The 19,123-nt window shown below is 41.7% G+C and overlaps 1 protein-coding gene across 2 annotated transcripts in view; it reads left to right on the forward strand.

Annotated features, from left to right (window-relative positions):
* The window catches only part of LOC102977187 (S-adenosyl-L-methionine-dependent tRNA 4-demethylwyosine synthase TYW1), a 160,685-nt gene that overhangs the window by 60,552 nt on the left and 81,010 nt on the right, over positions 1 to 19,123 (forward strand). For both annotated transcript variants that reach the window (XM_024119689.2, XM_007116855.4), the window contains exon 12: positions 11,550 to 11,727. In XM_024119689.2, coding sequence (XP_023975457.1) covers positions 11,550 to 11,727 — 178 coding nt within the window. The remainder of the gene's footprint in view (positions 1 to 11,549; positions 11,728 to 19,123) is intronic.

The raw sequence follows: 19,123 nt of genomic DNA on the forward strand, positions 1-19,123 counted from the left end.
AGATAAAAATAATCCATTGGGGTAGACCAGCAGGCTGAAAATTTAAGGAAGAATTGCAGTTCAGATGCAGAGGCAGTCTGCTGGCAGAATTCCTTCTTGCTTGGGGGAGGTCAGCCTTTGTTCTTTTAAGGCTTTCAGGTGATTGGGTGAGGCCCACCCACATTAGAGAGGGCAGTCTGCTTTACTCAAAACCCACTGACTTAAACGTTAATCTCATCCAAAAGACACCTTCACGGCAACATCCAGAATAACGTTTGACCAAATATCTGGGCACTATGGCCCAGCCAAGTTGACACATAAAATGAACCATCCCTGGTAATAATATCAGAAGCAGGGAAATGCCAGTAATTTTATCTTTAGAGTCTAATCAGTTTGTTTTGGTTTAGTGCCTAAAGAGTCAGTTGAACCCTTAAATAATGTGGTAATGGCTGAAGATGTGTGTTTCCTGGACATCTGGGAATCTCCCTGAATAAACTGTGCCCCAGGGGATTTGTATGGGAGGAAGCAGCCCTGAGGAGTAGACATTCATTTTTCCAGTCCGAGATGTCCTCGATACAGAATGACAGTCTGAGTTTTGACGGTAATTTTTCTGACAGGAGTATTTTTGCAAGTGCACTTTAAATGGAAATAAAAGATGAATAAATCATGAGGCTGCCTTTCTTCATGTTAATAACATGTGTTAGGTGAGGTCGGTGAACACATAGTCTTTGTTGTCTGCCTAGCTTGTTGGAGGGTGCAGAAAGGTATACCTGGTTAGTAACCTTGTGCTTGCCTTTTTTTTTTTTTAAATATTATTTTTGTTTATTATTTATTTATTTATGCTGCCCTGGGTCTTAGTTGTGGCACGCAGGATCTTTAGTTGCAGCATGTGGACTTCTTAGTTGAGGCATGCGGACTCCTAGTTGCAGCATGCATGCAGGATCTAGTTCCCTGACCAGTGATCGAACCCGGGCTCCCCCCGCCCGCCACGTTGGAAGGGCGGAGTCTTGCCCACTGGACCACCAGGGAAACCCCACCTTGTGCTTGCTTTAATCAGTAGGCATCTCAGATGGTTTGTCTTTAGGTATCTATGGCGTAAGAGACAAAAGAGTTTTAAAACATATATATATTGTCTTGTAGGGGGAGGACAGATAACAGGATTGCAGGGAGAAAGGAAGAGCATGTCTGTGAACAAGTGAATCCTGAGTAGGGGTGAGAATGCCTAAGGGGGTGAGAAAGACCCCCAAACATTCAACAACTGGCATTCATTTCATCCTTAAAAACAGCTTTAATAGAGTATCTACTTTGCCCTTGTAATTCTCACAAAGGATTCTTTTTGCATACCTTAATTAATTGACTTGACAAAATGTTACCATGTCAGCAAATCATGTCTTTATATAATCGACAGTAGATTTTCTAGAAAGGTTTCCAAATTGGAACTGGTTGATATTTGTACACCGACACTCTTCAGGGTACCAAAGCAGTTTTTCTTTAAAGTAGTAGTAGAAAATAGGTGTATATTTGAAGGTGTGATGGTCAGTAGACAGTCGACACATGGGCATAAAGGAGCTCTCATTCATTATATTTTCACTAAGATGAGAACTTCCTTAGTTTCCAATTTTTGGATGGTGGTGACTATTTGTTAATGCTTTTTACTTTATTCTGTGCTTAATCAAGACATTACTTTTTTGAAAATCTGTCTCATTGCTATCATAACCAAAGCAAATCCTGCTGTGAAACTACAGGATTAGAAAAGGAAAAAAAAACACCTAATTACCAAAGGATGAAATACGTAATTTGTAAGAATCCAAAGTTCTTCTGGAAAACTGGGGTGGTCTTCCATACAAAGATGTTAATTTTTTCTTTTTATTATAACTTTGGCAAAATGATAGAATTTTAGTATTTCAGAGTATTAGTTATGTTTTCTGTGTTCTTGGCTCTTGGCAGAAAGTAATCTGGTGTTCAAATTGATGGTTGTTTACTAATGGGCATTCAACTTGGCAGTGAGAGTTTATAACTTCACTCAGTCTTTATCAATGGTTATAATCTAAAGTTTTCTTTTTTAATGAACCTGAATTCCTCCTGCGATCAGTGAAATTTCTATGTTCTACCTTTTGTTCATCCTTAAGGGTATAAATAAAACAGGTCACCCTCCTTTCTGGATAGTCAGCTTCAGGGTGAGGATGGTGAGCCTAATGCAAGTCACTCTACCTCTTCTGAACCGAGTACCATCACCTGGGTGCAGCTCTGACACACATCCTACTTCTGGATGGTAAAGATGCAGGAATGTAACTCTAGATTTCATATCAGCCCCTGGTGGAGAGTATATTTTTTTCTCCTAGTTCCACATTTATTCCTTTTTTTAAATTTACAGTGCTTTATTTTTACCCTTTACTATACCATGGTTCTCTTTCCTTACTAATAACATGAATTGATCTGATTTCTTTTTTTAAAATTATTATTTTATTTATTTATTTATTTATTTTTGGCTGCGTTGGGTCTTCTTTGCTGCACGCGGGCTTTCTCTAGTTGTGGTGATCAGGGGCTACTCTTCGTTGCTGTGCGCGGGCTTCTCACTGCGGTGGCTTCTCTCGTTGCGGAGCACGGGCTCTAGGTGCACGGGTTTCGGTAGTTGTGGCACGCGGGCTCTAGAGTGCAGGCTCAGTAGTTGTGGCGCATGGGCTTAGTTGCTCCGCGGCATGTGGGATCTTACCGGACCAGGGCTCAAACCCGTGTCCCCTGCATTGGCAGGCGGATTCTCAACCACTGCACCACCAGGGAAGCCCTGATTTCTTTTTTAATCTAAACTTCTTAAAAAATTGTATTATGAAAATGTCCAAGTATACACAAAATAGAATGGCACAATAAACCCCCATATCCTTTTCTCCTCTATTTAAAAATTGTCAAAATTTTGCCATACTTACTTCTCTATCTCCCCTTTTTTCTTTGCTGAAGTAATTAAGACAAATCCCAAGTATCCCATTTGCCTTCAGACTTCAATATGAATCTCTTTTAAACATTAGATTTTTTTCATAAACACAATATCATTATCACAGCTAATAAAATTATTATTATTATTATTATATTTTAAAAATAAATTTATTTTTGGCTGCGTTGCGTCTTCATTGCTGTGTGTGGGCTTTCTCTAGTTGCGGCGAGCGGGGGCTACTCTTTGTTGTGGTGCGCGGGCTTCTCACTGCAGTGGCTTCTCTCATCGTGGAGCACAGGCTCTAGGCACGCGGGCTCAGTAGTTGCGGCTCACGGGCTCTAGAGCACAGGCTCAGTAGTTGTGGCACACGAGCTTAGTTGCTCCACGACATGTGGGATCTTCCCGGACCAGGGATTGAACCCGTGTCCCCTGCATTGGCAGGCAGATTCTCAACCACTGTGCCACCGGGGAAGCCCAAAATTATTATTTTTAACATGACTGTTTTCTTCCAGGTTTACTGAGGTACAGTTGACATATAGCATTGTGTAAGCACTGTGTTTTCTTCCAGGTTTACTGAGGTACAATTGATATATAGCATCGTGTCATGTACAACATGACAATTTGATATATAGACAGACTGTGAAGTAATTACCACAATATGATTAGTTCCATTTCCTTCTTAATTACCACAATATGATTAGTTCCATTTCCTTCTTAGTTTGTCATTTTCTGGGTATCTCCACTTTAGCCTTTCCTTAGAGGTCACTCATTAATAATTTCCCTTACTCTAGCTTGGAGTCCTGTTTTACAGGGTGCTTTCCTAGCCCATGATGATCACCCGCTCTCTCCTATGGGTTTGGTTCAGTCATTTGATGATCATATTTTGTGTAGGATGAGACTTGTTGTGCGTACTGTTCTTTTTGCCTCTGCGTGTCCAGCTTTAGCTGAGTGGCCAGCCTTGAGCACATTTTGAAGGTATACTCATCTTTTAAACATTTCCTTTTCATGCATCCATTGTCAATCCCAAGGGCAGTCATTGTCTTTTCAGTTATTTCATTGATCATTAAACCAGCTTTCTTCCCATGACTTTTATTAGCTTCCCCTCTATATGCATATGCAAAATTAACTTTACATTGGTTACAAGTAGGTCAGAATTACAGTGCAACTCGGCCTTTTTTCAAAATGCTCACTGCCCCCTCTAAATACCACCATGGCAGGGAGAAATAAGTTTTCAGAGAGTGGGGTTCAGGTTTCTTTAGCTCAGCTTCTCATCAGTTCAGCTGACATCAAGTGAGTGAACAATATTTGTGAGGAACATCCTCGGTGCTGAAGGTGCAAAGGTGAAGATGACATCATTTGTTGCTAGATGTTTTTATCTATAGTTTAAACTAGAAGTGAAGTAATGCGAAAAATAAAGGGTCGCCAACAGATGGTCCTCAGGAACGAGGTGTGCTGAAGTACACATCCAAAAGGAATGTTGGGGAGGCGGGGAAGAGGACACCACCTGCTAATTGTTTTCCGAAGCTTATTTATGAAATAAACATCATAGTAGAAGTGGCTGTATCAAAGATATATTATATATGACTTTCAGCCAGGAGAGGTTCTTAGGAACATCTTTGGCCAGGAACTGTATTGTTATTTGAGAATAAAGAAGAAAATGTTTTATTTCTGATTGGTCCAGTCTTTAGAAAGAGGAATACTCACACATATCAATTATACCTCAATTTAAAAAAAGGCATAAGGAAGTATTCAGAATAGAGGGGGGTTAATCAACCCCCCCCAAAAAACCCCCCCAAAGAAATAGGAATACTCTACGTTGAACCTTATATCATTTTAAAAAATATTTATTTATTTATTTTTGGCTGCATTGCGTCTTCATTGCTGAGCGCGGGCTTTCTCTAGTTGTGGCGAGCGGGGGCTCCTCTTCATTGTGGTGCTCGGGCTTCTCATCGTGGTGGCTTCTCTTGTTGTGGAGCACCAGCTCTAGGCGCGTGGGCTTCAGTAGTTGTGGCACACGGGGTCAGTAGTTGTGGCTTGCGGGGTCGAGAGCACAGGCTCAGTAGTTGTGGCTCGCGGGCCTAGTTGCTCCGTGGCATGTGAGATCTCCCCGGACCAGGGCTTGAACCCATGTCTCCTGTGTTGGCAGGCAGATTCCTAACCACTGCACCACCAGGGAAGCCCGAACCTTATATCATTTTTATTTCTGGGTTATTCAGCTTATTGCTATGACCTTAGGATAAAAATTCTGGAATCTTAAGTTTCTGCTTTGGCATCTTTCAGTGAGATAAGGTGTGCTTCCTAGTTAATATGATGACTGTAGTGACTGTTCAGGATCAGGAAGCTGTTCAGGCTAAGAGAAATGTCACAAAACTTGCTTAAGAAAAAACAAAAACAAAAAACTAACAACAACAACAAAAACCTCCAAACCAAAAAACAAAAACAAAAACAACAACAAAAAAACAAAACCAAAGCAGAGTTTAGAGGTGAAAGGGATAAGGTTTAGGGAAACAAGAAGTGAACAGGCTCTGTGTGTGTGAGTGAGAGAGAGAGAGAGAGAGAGAGAGAGAGAGAGAGACAGACATACACACAGTGCGAAATATCCCTATAGACCTGCTACTGAAATGTGGTGTCTGCTGTTGCCTGGGCTGTCCTCCTGCTCCAGGACTGCTTTCCATTAGAAATTTGGAGGATGTCTTATTTTCTGACATATTTCTTTGAGGACAGTGAAAGACAGCATGAGGTTGAGTCCCTGAGGACCTTGTTTTTGGGGGAGCACTGTAATTGCCTCTGACAGTGAGCATGAAATAGAAAGGTGCTTCTTGAAGGAGAGAACCAAGGTTTTACATATTCTCAGTGCCTTACTTTTGAGAAAATTAGGATAATTTTTAAATCCCAGAATTATTCTTTTAAAAGCCTTATCCACAGGCTTTTTTTTGGTCTTGGTTTTTGTTTGTTTTTGTAGTTGTCTGATATTTATTAGCGTAGCTCTCAGAGAAGATGGCAGTTGATCTCTCTGCCTTTAAGTTTCCCTCATTCTTCCCTGGTAGTGTCCTTTGTTGGTCCCTCTTCCTTTCCTCAGATACGTGATTGCGTAGACTTCAGTCCTTGGTCCTCTTCTCTAACTGCCCTTTTTGCCTTGGTAATCTGCTTTGGGCCCTTGGATAGAAATACCATCCATTTCGCAAAAGTGTTTATTTCCACCTAGGCCTTTCTCCCAGAATCCAAACTTGAATGTTGGACACACATTCAGCTATCTAACAGACATATTATACTTCACATGTCCAAAATTGAACACATGGTATCTACCTCCACCCCCTTTCCCCCCCCCGCCAATACTTGTTACCCCCATGTTACCCCTAAGGCTTTCTTACCGCCGGCTTGTCTCAATTGTTGGTGACTCTTGCTTAGGCCAAAAACTTTATAGAAATCATTGACATCTCTCTGTTTCTCATAACCTACATCCAATCCATTAGAAAATCCTTCAAACTTACCTTCAAAGTAGAGCCTTTGACTATACCTTTGAAATAGGCCCAGCTGATAAGCCCTTCTTGCCACCTCCACTGCCACCACCTTGGTCCAAACCACCATCATTTCTTGCTTAGATTATGTAATATCCTTGTGGCAGGTTAGCCTCTCTGCTTGCCCCTCTGTTCTCAACATAGCACCCAACGTGATCCACCCTTCTTAGGCCACCCTTCTCAAAACCCTGCCGTGGCCATCCATGTTACTCAGATTCCATGGACATGTCAGCATCTCCCTGCTGTCTCAGGGGTGGGAGGGGGGAGGCAGGCGAGTCAGGCAGGCACACTCGGTGTGACTTTATGTAAATACATAGTAATTTCTGTCTGACTTTTTTGCTTTTTCATTTCTCTAAAAGCGTTTCTGTATGGTACCAGTCCTTCTTCCACCACTTGCTTCAGTCTCAGTGCCCGTATCATAGGAGGGTCCTTGTTGTAAAAGAAGTCAAAAGCAGTCCTGAATAATCGAACGCTTCTGAGATTGCCTCGTGTCCATTTGGCTTCTGGCACTGCTTCTCCTCTGTCTTCTTCCTCGTCGCCTGGCACTGGTTAGGAAGCGCTCATCTCCATGCAGTCATCTTCTGTTCGCTCCTCTGGTGTGGTGTCTGCTAGCTCTTGAATTTCTCCAAGACCCGTATCTTGAAGCCCTGCCTTTTTTTGTTGTTGTTGTTAACTGTATCCACAATCTCTTTCGTGATTTCCTTGATTGGCTCTGTTGTAAATCCTGTGAAGTCATGCCCAACAAATGGACACAGTTTTCTGTAGCAGGAATTTATTGTTTTTGGCTTGATGGCTTTCACACATTTTTCTAGAACAAGGATGGCATCTTCAGTGGTGTAATCCTTTCAGACTTTCTTAATGTTCTGTCTGTCAGGGATCTGACAGTCCTTTCCATAGAGTACCATGTGTAATGAGCCTTAAAGGTCCTTCTGACCCCCTGATCTAGAGGCTGAATTAGAGATGTTGTGTTTGGGGGCAGGGAGACCACTTTGACGCCTTTGGTGTTGAACTCATGGGGTCTGGATGGCCAGGGGCATTGTCCAATATCAAAAGAACTTTAAAAGACAGTCCCTTACCAGCAAGGTACTTCCTGACTTCAGGGACAAAGCATCCATGGAATCAGTCCAGAATAAGTGTTCTCATTGTCCAGGCCTTCTTTTTGTACAACCAAAAGCCTGGCAGCTGGTGTTTATCTTTTCCCTCCAAGGCTCAGGGGTTAGCAGCTTTATAGAGAAGGGCAGTCGTGATCGTAAACCCTACTGCATTTGCACAGAACGGTAGAGTTAGCCTACCCCTTCCTGCCTTAAATCCTGGCGCTAGCTTCTCTTCCTTACTAATAAATGTCCTTTGAGGCTTTTTTTTTGCACCCCAGAATAGAGCAGTTTTGACTACATTAAAAACCCGTTCCGGCAGATATCCTTTCTTCTCAATGATTTTCTTTGCTGGGAATTCCTTTGCTGCCTCTTGGTTGGCAGAAGCTGCTTCTCCTGTTACCTTGACATGTTAAAAACCAAACCTCTTTCTAAAATCATCAAACCATCCTTTGCTGGCATTACATTCTCGAGCTTTAGATTCTTCACCTTCCTTTTGCTTTAAGTTGTCATATAATGACTTCGCCTTTTGACTCATTCGTCTGTAGGTATGCCTTTTTTATAACAATCCTGCACCCACATAAAAGCTGCATTTTCAATATGAGATACAAAGGTGTTTTGCAAAAAGCGCAAGGTTTTCACGCCTGCTGGTGTAGCTGCAGCGACAGCTTCATGAATTTGCTTTTCTTTTTTTTTTAACAATGGTCCTTACACTGGACTCATTTATCTTGAAGTGGCAGCCAACGGCAGCTGCAGATCTGAATCTGCGGTACATATCAAGCCATTCACCCTTTTCTTGTCATGTGATGATTTTTCTCTGCTTCTTGGGAGCACTTCCAGCATCACTAGCGGCACATTGTGTGGGTCCCGTGGTATTATTTCAAGGTTCATGGTATTGCAAAAACATGATGAAAACTACGAGAGAACTGCGAGAGATTTCCTTTTACTGCAATTTGCAATTGACTGGAGAGATGAACTGCTCACGTGGAGATGATGAGCCTCACGTGGCGTGGCGTTTCAAGCAGATACTTGCAACACTTGCGCTCAGTGCAGTAGCAACAGGAGATCCTAGGAAATTATTACCGAGGTACAGTCGGTACTACGGTTAATTTTGTGCAGTTATGATTTAATACTGCAACTTTACGTTTTGCGTGTTTGTTTACATTTCTCTGGACTGGGAATGGTGCCGTGTGTGGTCCTTAAGTGTTTGTGTGAGTACATTTTGATACATTTTAAACTTTAAAAAAATTTATGTGTATTTGGGACTTCCCTGGCGGTCCAGTGGTTAAGACTCCGAGCTCCCAAGGTTCCATCCCTGGTTGGGGAAGATCCTGCATGCCGCGTGGCTGGCCAAAAAAAAAAAAAAAAAAATTTTGTTTATTTTATGGTAGTAAATGATAAAATAGACAAGTATCTACATATATTTTATGCATTTGTGATATACCTAAGTTTTTCTTAAATTTTCTGGATATTTCTGTGCTGTGGGGTGCATCTGCTAGTTTTTTCAAATTGTCACAAATCTCCAAAAAATTTTCCAGTGTGTGTGTGTGTGTGTGTATACATACACACACACACACACACACACACACACACACACACATATATAAAAATCCACATATATGTGGGCCTGCACAGTTCTAGCCCTTGTTGTTCAAGGGTCAACTGTATGTTGAATTGAATGGAATTACCATTTTATTTAAAATAATGGAAATAATTGAATTTCTATTTCAATTCATGAAATAATTACTATAATAAAAATAAGATATTTTGAATGCTTATGTGCTGGGCCTGGTACCAGACCTGTTATTTCATGTGGCTTATTTCATTGAATTCTTATAACTGTGTGCATGTGAAATCCCTATCTTATAGATTAGGGAATGGGTATAGAGGGGGTGAGTGGCTTGACCCGGGACACAGACCAGCCTAGTGGTAGAGCAAGAATTTGGACCTGGTGTGTCTGACTTCCAGTGGCTAGGGCCCAGCCAGTGCGCAGTCATTCTGCTTTCTGAGTTTTAGGTTAATTTTGCAGTTCTGATTAAATCTGCCCTTCTACTTACTCATCTTCTCCCGGCAAGATTAAAGTTACTGATTTTTTTTTTTTTTAACAAAAAGGAAATTTTATACTTAATGCTGAGTTGTCTTGGCAACACAGACTGCGTTATAGATCAAGTTTTATTTAAAACCTTGATTCACTTAAGATATTAGATTTCAATAACTTAAAAAATTATTCATCCCCCAAATACTGACATGAAATACATTCTTAGAATTGCAGTTAGGTAGTCATAAAAGAAGATAAAAGCTGCCACTTTTAGATTGTTCTGATTTTAGCATGCCTTATGTTGGTTTGATGTCTTGGGTATTTACTTGCCCTTGCTTATTTCCAAGTAGATTGTGTGTGTGTGCCTGTGTGTGTGTGTGTGTGTGTGTGTGTGTGTGTGTAAAATAAAGTCACTTCCTGGAAACTAAAGCACAAGCAAGCAGTGAAAGCTAACTTTATTTTCTCCAGATTTGTTGTTGTTGTTGTTCTTTAAGGTGATAGTGACTGGGATTTAGTCATTTTAAGAAACCAGGATAAAGGTGACGAGAAGAAAAAATCCTTAATGAATGTTTTTTTGTGTGTGCTAGGCCCTCTTCTAAAGCTTTTCCATGCATTATCTCATTTAATTCTAAGAAACATTCTTTGGGGTAAGTACTTCTTACAGTCAAGAAAACTACTTTTCAGAGATGGCTCATAAATGACTGAGAGGGAATATGAACATGTTTCCTCCTATACTTCCAGTCTCGGTGAGGAATCTGTATCCTTTAGAGAGAATGTGTTCTTCAAAAAGAAACTAGAGTAATGGCTAGAACTATCTGAAGTAAAGGAGATATGTTTTTATTTGCCTTTTTAAGCAATTTCCAAGTCTTTCAAACTCTTGTTAGATTGAGGGACTTTCAAGCATGCTTTCTATTTTTTTTTTTTTTTTCATGCCTGCTTTCCTACAGTACATCGAGTCTAGAGCAGTGCTGCTTAACCCATCCTGTCCACTCTAATCACATGGGGAGCATTTAAAAAATACGGCTGTCTCAGGCTCTCATCCCTAGAGGTTGCGATTTAATTGGCTTGGGATACTGCCTGGACCCTGGGATTTTTTTAAAGTTCTTTGGGTTATTTCGCAATGTTAACTAGGGTCGAGAACCCATGGTGCTGTGGCAGTGGTTCCGCAAGCTTGTCTGCATAGTGGGATCACCTGGGGAGCTTCAAAAGCTCCTGATGCCTCTGCCCCTCCCCCGGAGATGGTGATTTCATTGGCCTGTGCTGTGGCCTGGAATTTGGAACGTTGACAGTTCCAAGGTGATTCTAGTTGGCATATAAGTTGGGGGGCCTCTGGTTTATGCAGTGTTTTTTCACTTTGGCTGCACATTAGAATCACCTGAGGAACTTTTAAAGCCCCCGTTACTCTGGCTTGCATCCACGCCAGTTAAACAGAATCTTTGGCAGTGGACCTAGGCCGCTGTAGTTTACGATACTCTCCAGGTGATTCCGATATGAAGCCAAAGGTGAGAACGGCAGGCTTCTTTTTCTCTCTGTTCTTTTGGACCGACTGCATTTAGTTTCTCAATTCAAAATACTTGAGGAATAAAGGCGGCAATGATGCAGCTATACTGAGTTCATTGTCTTAGACCAACATGAAAGAAAGCAGAGCTAAGCAAATTATGGAAAGTAATACATTCTGTGTTCCAAATAATTAGCTAATAACAAAGTTAGTTTTGCCTGCTTGTATTGATGTAGTTTAATTAGTACTAAAACCAAGGATGAGATTGCTGATATAATAATTCTAGGGTTTTTTTTTTTCTGGTTTAATAATGTTAGGGTTGCCCCCCACCCCCGGGCTCTTGTTTTGTATTATTTGGCGGGTATCAAAAGTAATTTTGCCCTCTAAAATCAAAGAACCATTAAGAAAAATTTGAAAAATTTTAATTAAGAAAAATAAAAGTGATGTCCTCTATCTGTGCCTTATTGAGCTTGTTCCTTTCCACCATGTTCTCCAGGAGTGCCAGGTGTCAGAGAGGAACGCTTTGAGGAAGGAATGACAGTAAAGCACTGTGCATTATCCCTTGTGGGAGAACCCATCATGTACCCAGAAATCAACAGGTTTTTGAAGCTACTCCACGAGTGTAAAATCTCCAGTTTCCTGGTCACAAATGCACAGTTCCCTGCGGAAATCAGGTGAGTGGTCCACCTTGTTAAGATACTGCTGCTTGACTCTGTGTTTGACTGAAAAGTAAAACTAAGAGGCATTAATATATTCAGAAAGGATTTACTGATTACTAAGTACATACAAATGTTGGCTCTGAGGGGCCAGAGCTCCTGCTTTTAAAAATCCATTCTATCGGGGAAGATAACATTAGTTTAAGAAATAGAGACACAAATAAATTGCTGGGGGAATTCAAAAGAGAAAGCAATTTTTTTTTAGGTGAGAGAAGCAGGGTAAAACTTCTCAGAAAAGGCTTCATTAAATTTGGATCTTAAAATATGGCTGGGATGGGTACTTGGGGAGATAGGAAACTGTAGATTTTTAATAAGAACTGTCCGAGAAAGATACAGAGTTGGGGTATTTGGGATACCATTATGTAAATATAGTTGATTAGGACCACAGGGTGTGCGAAAGAGACTGGCAGCCGGAACCCAGGTTGGAAAGGTTGGGACAAGATTGCAGAGGGCTTCAAATGCTGTTCTTTAGAAAGATCTTGCTTTCTGCAGAGTAGTCTGCCAGCACGGTGTAAAGTGGGTGAGCCAAGAAGCAGGAAACTGGGTAGGGGATTATACGTTTGTCTAGGTAAGAGTTAAAAGGATGAAAGTAAGACAGAATGAGGAGTCTTAAAAGAGGTATCACTGAGGCATGATAAGCTTGGCAAACTGTTTGTATGGCTCTGTGAGCCCTGCACAGAAGAGGACTTACCTGATGACCCGGAAAGTTCCAGCCATGCTGATTGCTAGGACTGTGGGGCCCTGTAACAGTCGAGGGATCATGTGAGGAAGGAGCGGGTTTAGGAGGTAAGATGATGTGGTTGGTTTGGACGACTTGGAGGGCTCTCCAGGTAGAGATGACCGTCTCCTGGGACCTGGAAATGACCTGATTTTGTATTATACTTGAACTATTCACATATTATAATACCAAAAACATTAAATTTTACTTGGTTGTCATTTACTTGTGCCTTCTTCATTAGCCTGTGAGTCCCTGGGCCAGTGACCCCTGCTTATTTATCTTTATGCCACTAGTATAATTCCTGGCACACTGTAGGTGCTTGGTTTAGAATTTAGCATCATAGGAAATCAAAGAGTTGATTAAAATTATTAGTTACCAGGCAGTAAAGTGAAAATCAGTAACATTGTCACAAAGATAGCTAAAATATTAGTTTTTGAAGTTGTATAAAAAATTAAAAGGGAAAGGTTTTTAAAAAGTCAGTGTGTACATTTTGCATAGGGTCACCATTCCTTTTTTTAAAATTTTATGTTAAGATCTTTGACTTTTCAAGTGGCTCATGAGGGCGGGGTTCAGATATAGTGGTGTTGGGTTACGCACCCCCCCCCCCCCACACACACACATATAGAAAAAAGGAGTCTATCCCAAATTTAAGACATGCAGTCGTCCCTGGTATCTGAGGAGGACTGGTTCCAGGACTCCCTGCAAATATCAAACCCCACTGATGCTCAAGTTCCTTTTATAAAATGGTATAGTATTTACATATAACCCACGCATATCCTCTCATACCCTTTAAATCATCTCTAAATTATTTATAATACTTGATACATTGTAAATGCTGTGTAAATAGATGCTGGCACATGGCAGATTCAAGGTTTGCCTTGGGGAACTTTCTGGAATTTTTTTTTCCCTAGAATATTTTTGATTTGTAGTTGGTTGAATACGTGGATGTGGAACCCTCAGATACAGAGGGCCTACTGTAATGCCTAAAAAGAATTGAATGTTCCAGGAGTGGCATGTAAGATAATAACCAGAGAGGATGATTCATTGTTTGGTAATACATGGTATTCCTTGTGAATGCCATCATGGATTGAGAAAAATGATAGAGAATTAAATAAGATATGTACTTGAAAGTGGTCCAAGAGAAAATGGAAAGAGAAATTTCCTAGGTGCAGATAATATTGTTTTATTTCCGTGAATTAGGAGGACTCTAAATACCAATTGTCTCTGGTGTCCTACAGAAAAACAAGGCTGTAGATTTACTAATGTAGCACGGAGATCATGGATTTTGGAAGTTACCCCTAATGTTGATGCACTTTGCTCATTCAAATCAGCTGTTAGATGAACCTCTCGCAACCATTTTATCTTTGAGCATACACTAGGAAGTAATAATGTTCTCTGGGTGGTTGGCTGTGTACTAATTTTTTTTTTTAAATAAAAAATTTCTAAATTACTACAGTGCCTAACCCATACTCTTTTGGTATCTTTTGAAGAAGATCTTGACTTTGTCAACTAGCCTTCCCTTGACCCACATGCAAGCATTACATTCAGGCTAGTGGCCTTTTCAGGATACTTAACTTTTCTTTAAAAGGATCTCAGTCTCCCCTCCAGCTCCAAAGCATATGGCTCTTTGCTGACAGTTCTCCCACTGAAGGGAGTTTTCACAGTGAGTGGTCCTCGAGGATTTGTTGGAGGTAGAAGCAGACACCTTAGGCAAATGAGAAAGCTTTTGCATTCTAGGTAGCTTTATGTTTTTGTTTGTCGACATAGAGGCTAATTGATAAAAGTGACAAGAATGTGTAAGACACTTAATGTTAATGATAGAGCTGGTGGTGATTGCACAAAAAAACCCCTTTCTCTTGAGAAAAAGCCTTCTTAGTTCCACAAAAACAAGTACCTTTATAATTTTTTAAAAAATTTAAATAATTAATTTTATTTTTATTTATTTTTGGCTGTGTTGGGTCTTTGTTGCTGCGTGCAGGCTTTCTCTAGTTGTGGCGAGCTGGGGCTACTCTTTGTTACGGTGCGCGGGCTTCTTGTTGCGGTGGCTTCTCTTGCTGTGGAGCGTGGGCTCTAGAGCACGTGGGCTTCAGCAGTTGTGGCACGCAGGCTCAGTAGTTGTGGCTCGCGGGCTCTAGAGCTCAGGCTCGGTAGCTGTGGCACACGGGCATAGTTGCTCCGCGGCATGTGGGATCTTCCCAGACCAGGGCTCGAACCCGTGTCCCCAGCATTGGCAGGCAGATTCTTAACCACTGCGCCACCAGGGAAGCCCCTATAATGGTATTTTTGATAGGTGTAAAACTGATATATGATACACTGTAGCGTGTATCAGTTATCTTTTGCTGTAACCACTTGCCTTAAAACTGAGTCAGTCAAACTAGCAACGATTCATTTAGCTTGTAATTCTGTGAATCGGCTGGGAGGTCTTTTCATCTTGGCTGGCTTTGCTGGTCTCAGTGTTGTTCATGTGTCTAGTCGGTTGGCAGATACGCTGGGATGGCTGGTTTATGATGGCCTTGCCTGGGACAACTGGGGCCTCTATTCGTGTAGCTTCTTATCCTCCAGCAAGTCTGAAGTTGACCACATGGTGGCAGGGTTTCAATGAACAGCAAGAAAGGATAAACTCCAACACACAGGCATCGTTCAAGCCTCTGCTTGTGTCACATTTGCTCACTTCTCCTTGGCTAAAGCACGTCATGTGGCCAAGCTCGGAGTCAGTGAGGGGCACTGAAAGCTACATCACAAAGGGCCATGGGTACAGGGAGAGGGAGAGTTTATGGCCATGTTTGTACTCTACCGAATAGCACAGCAGGCTGTGCTTTGTACAAGGAGGATAACCTTGAACGTACCAGGACTCAGTCTTTTTCAGGAACTTAATTAATTATGTGAGAAAGCTTGGTGAGTTCTTGAGACCAGAAGTCTCAAACTGGCAATTGATAAGGAGTAGGTTTTATTTGTCCTGTAGCATGTTTAGAAACTTTTTTTTTCTTTTTTTAGTCAACATTTAAAATCCAGAAATTTTTCATAAAAGAGATTTCTGACTTTGGGAAAAAAAGACAATCTGGCAAAAATTGTCAAGAGCCAAGTATGAAGTGCTGTTTTTACAACACCAGAACACTTCACTCGTATCTGTTTTTTTACTCACAACACTTCTAACACTGGATGTGTGTTTTTTTTCCCCACACCAAGCAGTCCTCTAATTCTCTGCAGGCACCAGCTAGGTGTCCTGCAGTTCAGTTCCATTCTGACACTGTCTCCCTGGAGTTAGCACAGACCTCACAGGGTCAGGACTCAGTCCCAGGCTGCCCCCTACTTCAGACACCAGTCATAGTCCCAGGCTGCCACCTGTACTTCTGATGAACCGACGGTACATTGGGGTGTCGCACAAGCCCTCCTTGGGTTTAATAATTTGCTAGAACAGTTCACAGAGCTTGGGGAAAACAATTCAGTTACTGTTACTAGTTTATTATAAAGACTACAACTCAGAAACAGCTGGATAGAAGGGTTGCATGGTACAAGATGTGGGGAAAAGGGCCCTGGGCTTCCCCACCCTCTCCAGACGCATCACCCTCCCAGCACCCAATGTGTTCACCATCCCGGAAGCTCTCTGAAGCCGTCATTTGGGAGGGTTTTATGGAGGTTTCATTAGATAGGCAGGATTGATGAAATCGTTGTGATTGGTCTTTGGTGATCAGCTCAACCTCTAGCCCATCTCCCTTTCCTAGAGGTTGCAGGGGGAACTGAAAGTGCCAACCCTCTAATCACGTGGTCGGTTCTTCGGGCACCAGCCCCTCTCTGGAATGTGTCCATGGGCGCATCAGGAGTCACCTCGTTAATATAAATTCTTACATGGTTGAAAGGGGCTTATTATAGATAACAAAAGGCACTTCTCTCACCTCTGTCACTCGGGAAATACCAAGAGTTTTAGGAGCTCTGTGTCAGGAACTAGGGACAAAGACCGCATGTGTATTCCTTATCGTCTGACAATATCACAGCAAGGAATGGCTGTCTTTTCGGTAAAGCCTCTGCTTTTCAGTTTGCCACGCTCTCTACCACTTAGCTGTCTCCTCAGCCCTGAGGCTGAGTCTCATCTGCCACCTGTCAGAGGGATCGCACTGTAGATTCTCTTACAGCAGAGAAATTTCTGTCGCCATTTCTAACAGACATGAAACAACGGAAGGGAGACAGAGTACCACATACAAGAAAATTGGAAGCATCTTGCTTTGAGTAAGGAGAGAATATTCTTGAATGTTTCACATGTAGTCTGTGTTTTGGTGTCCAAAGAACTTCTTTTTCCTTCAAAAGTGGCTTGCTTGGGCTTCCCTGGTGGCGCAGTGGTTAAGAATCCGCCTGCCAATGCAGGAGACACGGGTTCGAGCCCTGGTCCAGGAAGACCCCACATGCCGCGGAGCAACTAAGCCCACGTGCCACAGCTACCGAGCCTGTGCTCTAGAGCCCGTGAGCCACAACTGCTGAGCCCGTGCGCCACAACTACTGAAGCCCACGCACCTAGAACCCGTGCTCCACAACAAGAGAAGCCACTGCAATGAGAAGCCCGCACACCGCAACGAAAAGTAGCCCCCGCTCACCACAACTAGAGAAAGCCTGCGTGTAGCAACAAAGACCCAATGCAGCCAAAAATAAGTAAATAAAATAAACAAATTTTTATGAATAAATAAATAAATTTATTAAATAAATAGATAAATAAATAAATAAGTGTCTTGGTTGACTCACATTATATCCTTGGTTCCTGCAGACATGTGAGTTTAGGACTCTTATTCTTGAGACTGTATGATATATGCTTGCATTCAGCCCTGCAGTCAGAAAGGCCCATCACACCTGGGTATTGCTGTCCCACTAGAGCGCTCCCTGCCATTACTTCCTGTAAATTGTTCTGTGTTAAGATGTCAAAGACCTACGTGAGACATCTTGCTAAAAGTAGACCTTGTTGTAAGGTAAGGAAGTTGTTGAGAAACACTGAACCTAGTTTGTGCTTACTTTGTGGTCGTTTGAATCCTATAACTGTGTCTCTTTATGAGCGTAAGAGGATTTAGAGTCAAATGTTCAGCCCTTTGTCGACTGGCTCGCTCTTAGCTTCGTCTTTAGTTCACCTCTACACGATTTTCTTTTTTTTAATTTTTTTTTTTTTTGTGTGTGGTACGCGGGCCTCTCACTGCGGTGACCTCTCCCGTTGCGGAGCACAGGCTCCGGACGCGCAGGCTCAGCGGCCATGGCTCACGGGCCTAGCCTCTCTGCGGCATGTGGGATCGTCCCAGACCGGGGCACGAACCCGGCTCCCCTGCATCGGCAGGCGGACGCGCAACCACTACGCCACCAGGGAAGCCCTTTTTAAAAATTTTTTAGCAGAATCTTTTTATTATTTTTAAAAAGTATAAAAACAAGTACTCCCATCAGTAGCAATACAAGGTTTAACATTTTAACCAGATTTTTTCAGGCCTTTTTCTGATACCTTTAGTAGCTAATTATTTTGTCTACCCCTTCCTCTACACGATTTTCTTAACTATTTTATATTATTTTTAAGTTTACATTTAAAATCTTAAATTTTTTCTTTTGTGGTAAGTACAGTTAATTCAAAGCTTTCTCCCTGCTAGCAGGCTTATCATAAGAAGACAGAGCTGTCTTCCATTTTTAACTATGACACGATTAACATTTAACTTCCTACACCTCCTCCACTACCACAGAATTTGTCCTGGTGCACGTTTACTTTTGAGCACCTTCACTGAAACTATGTGTGAACTTCATTTGTTTTCTTCTTCCACTTGTATTTCTGTTATTTTGTTTGCTTTATGTTTTGTTTTCTCTAGTTTTTGCTAAGATATTCACTATATGTGTTAGAGAACCTCTATAAATTGGGCATCTCTTCACATATTACTTAGTAAATGTATCAAGAAGTGCATGAATTTTAATCAAAATAAAGTTTTCTTGTATGTATCAGCTCAAAGTGGCTATAGGTAACAGTTACAATGAAATGAAGATTGATTATAAATACTACCTGATCCTTTCAATAGAAGTTTTTTTTTCTCCCAGCCTGTTTTGTTTGTATTAAGTTTAAAATATTGTCTTCTTTTGTGTCTGTGAATTGATGGGACACTTTTCAAAACTATGCTTTTCTGGATGGGCTAAAAAAAAAAGAGAGACAGGCAGCACAGTGAAGTGATGAAGAGCTTGTGCTCTGTCTAGAAGAGACCTGGGTTTGAATCTTGACTGTGTCTCTTGCTGTCTTTCTGACACTGGGAAGATAACTTCTCGGTGCCCAGTTTCCTCATCTGTAAAGTGATTGCAATAATAATGATTACCTTATCGTGGCATTGTTAGTGTATGAGATAATACATGAAAAGCAGCTTGGAAAGGTAGGCTAAGTAATATTGGTCAAGTATACTTTAAGGCAAGAACCATAACTTGAGATAAGATGGAACATTTCTTTTTTTGTTGTTCTTTTGTTTTGTTTTGTTTTTGGTACGCGGGCCTCTCACTGTTGTGGCCTCTCCCATTGTGGAGCACAGGCTCCGGACGCGCAGGTTCAGCGGCCATGGCTCACGGGCCTAGCCGCTCCGCGGCATGTGGGATCTTCCCGGACCGGGGCACGAACCCGTGTCCCTTGCATCGGGAGGCAGACTC

Source organism: Physeter macrocephalus, chromosome 14, assembly GCF_002837175.3.
Source record: "Physeter macrocephalus isolate SW-GA chromosome 14, ASM283717v5, whole genome shotgun sequence".
Taxonomy (NCBI): Eukaryota; Metazoa; Chordata; class Mammalia; order Artiodactyla; family Physeteridae; genus Physeter; species Physeter macrocephalus.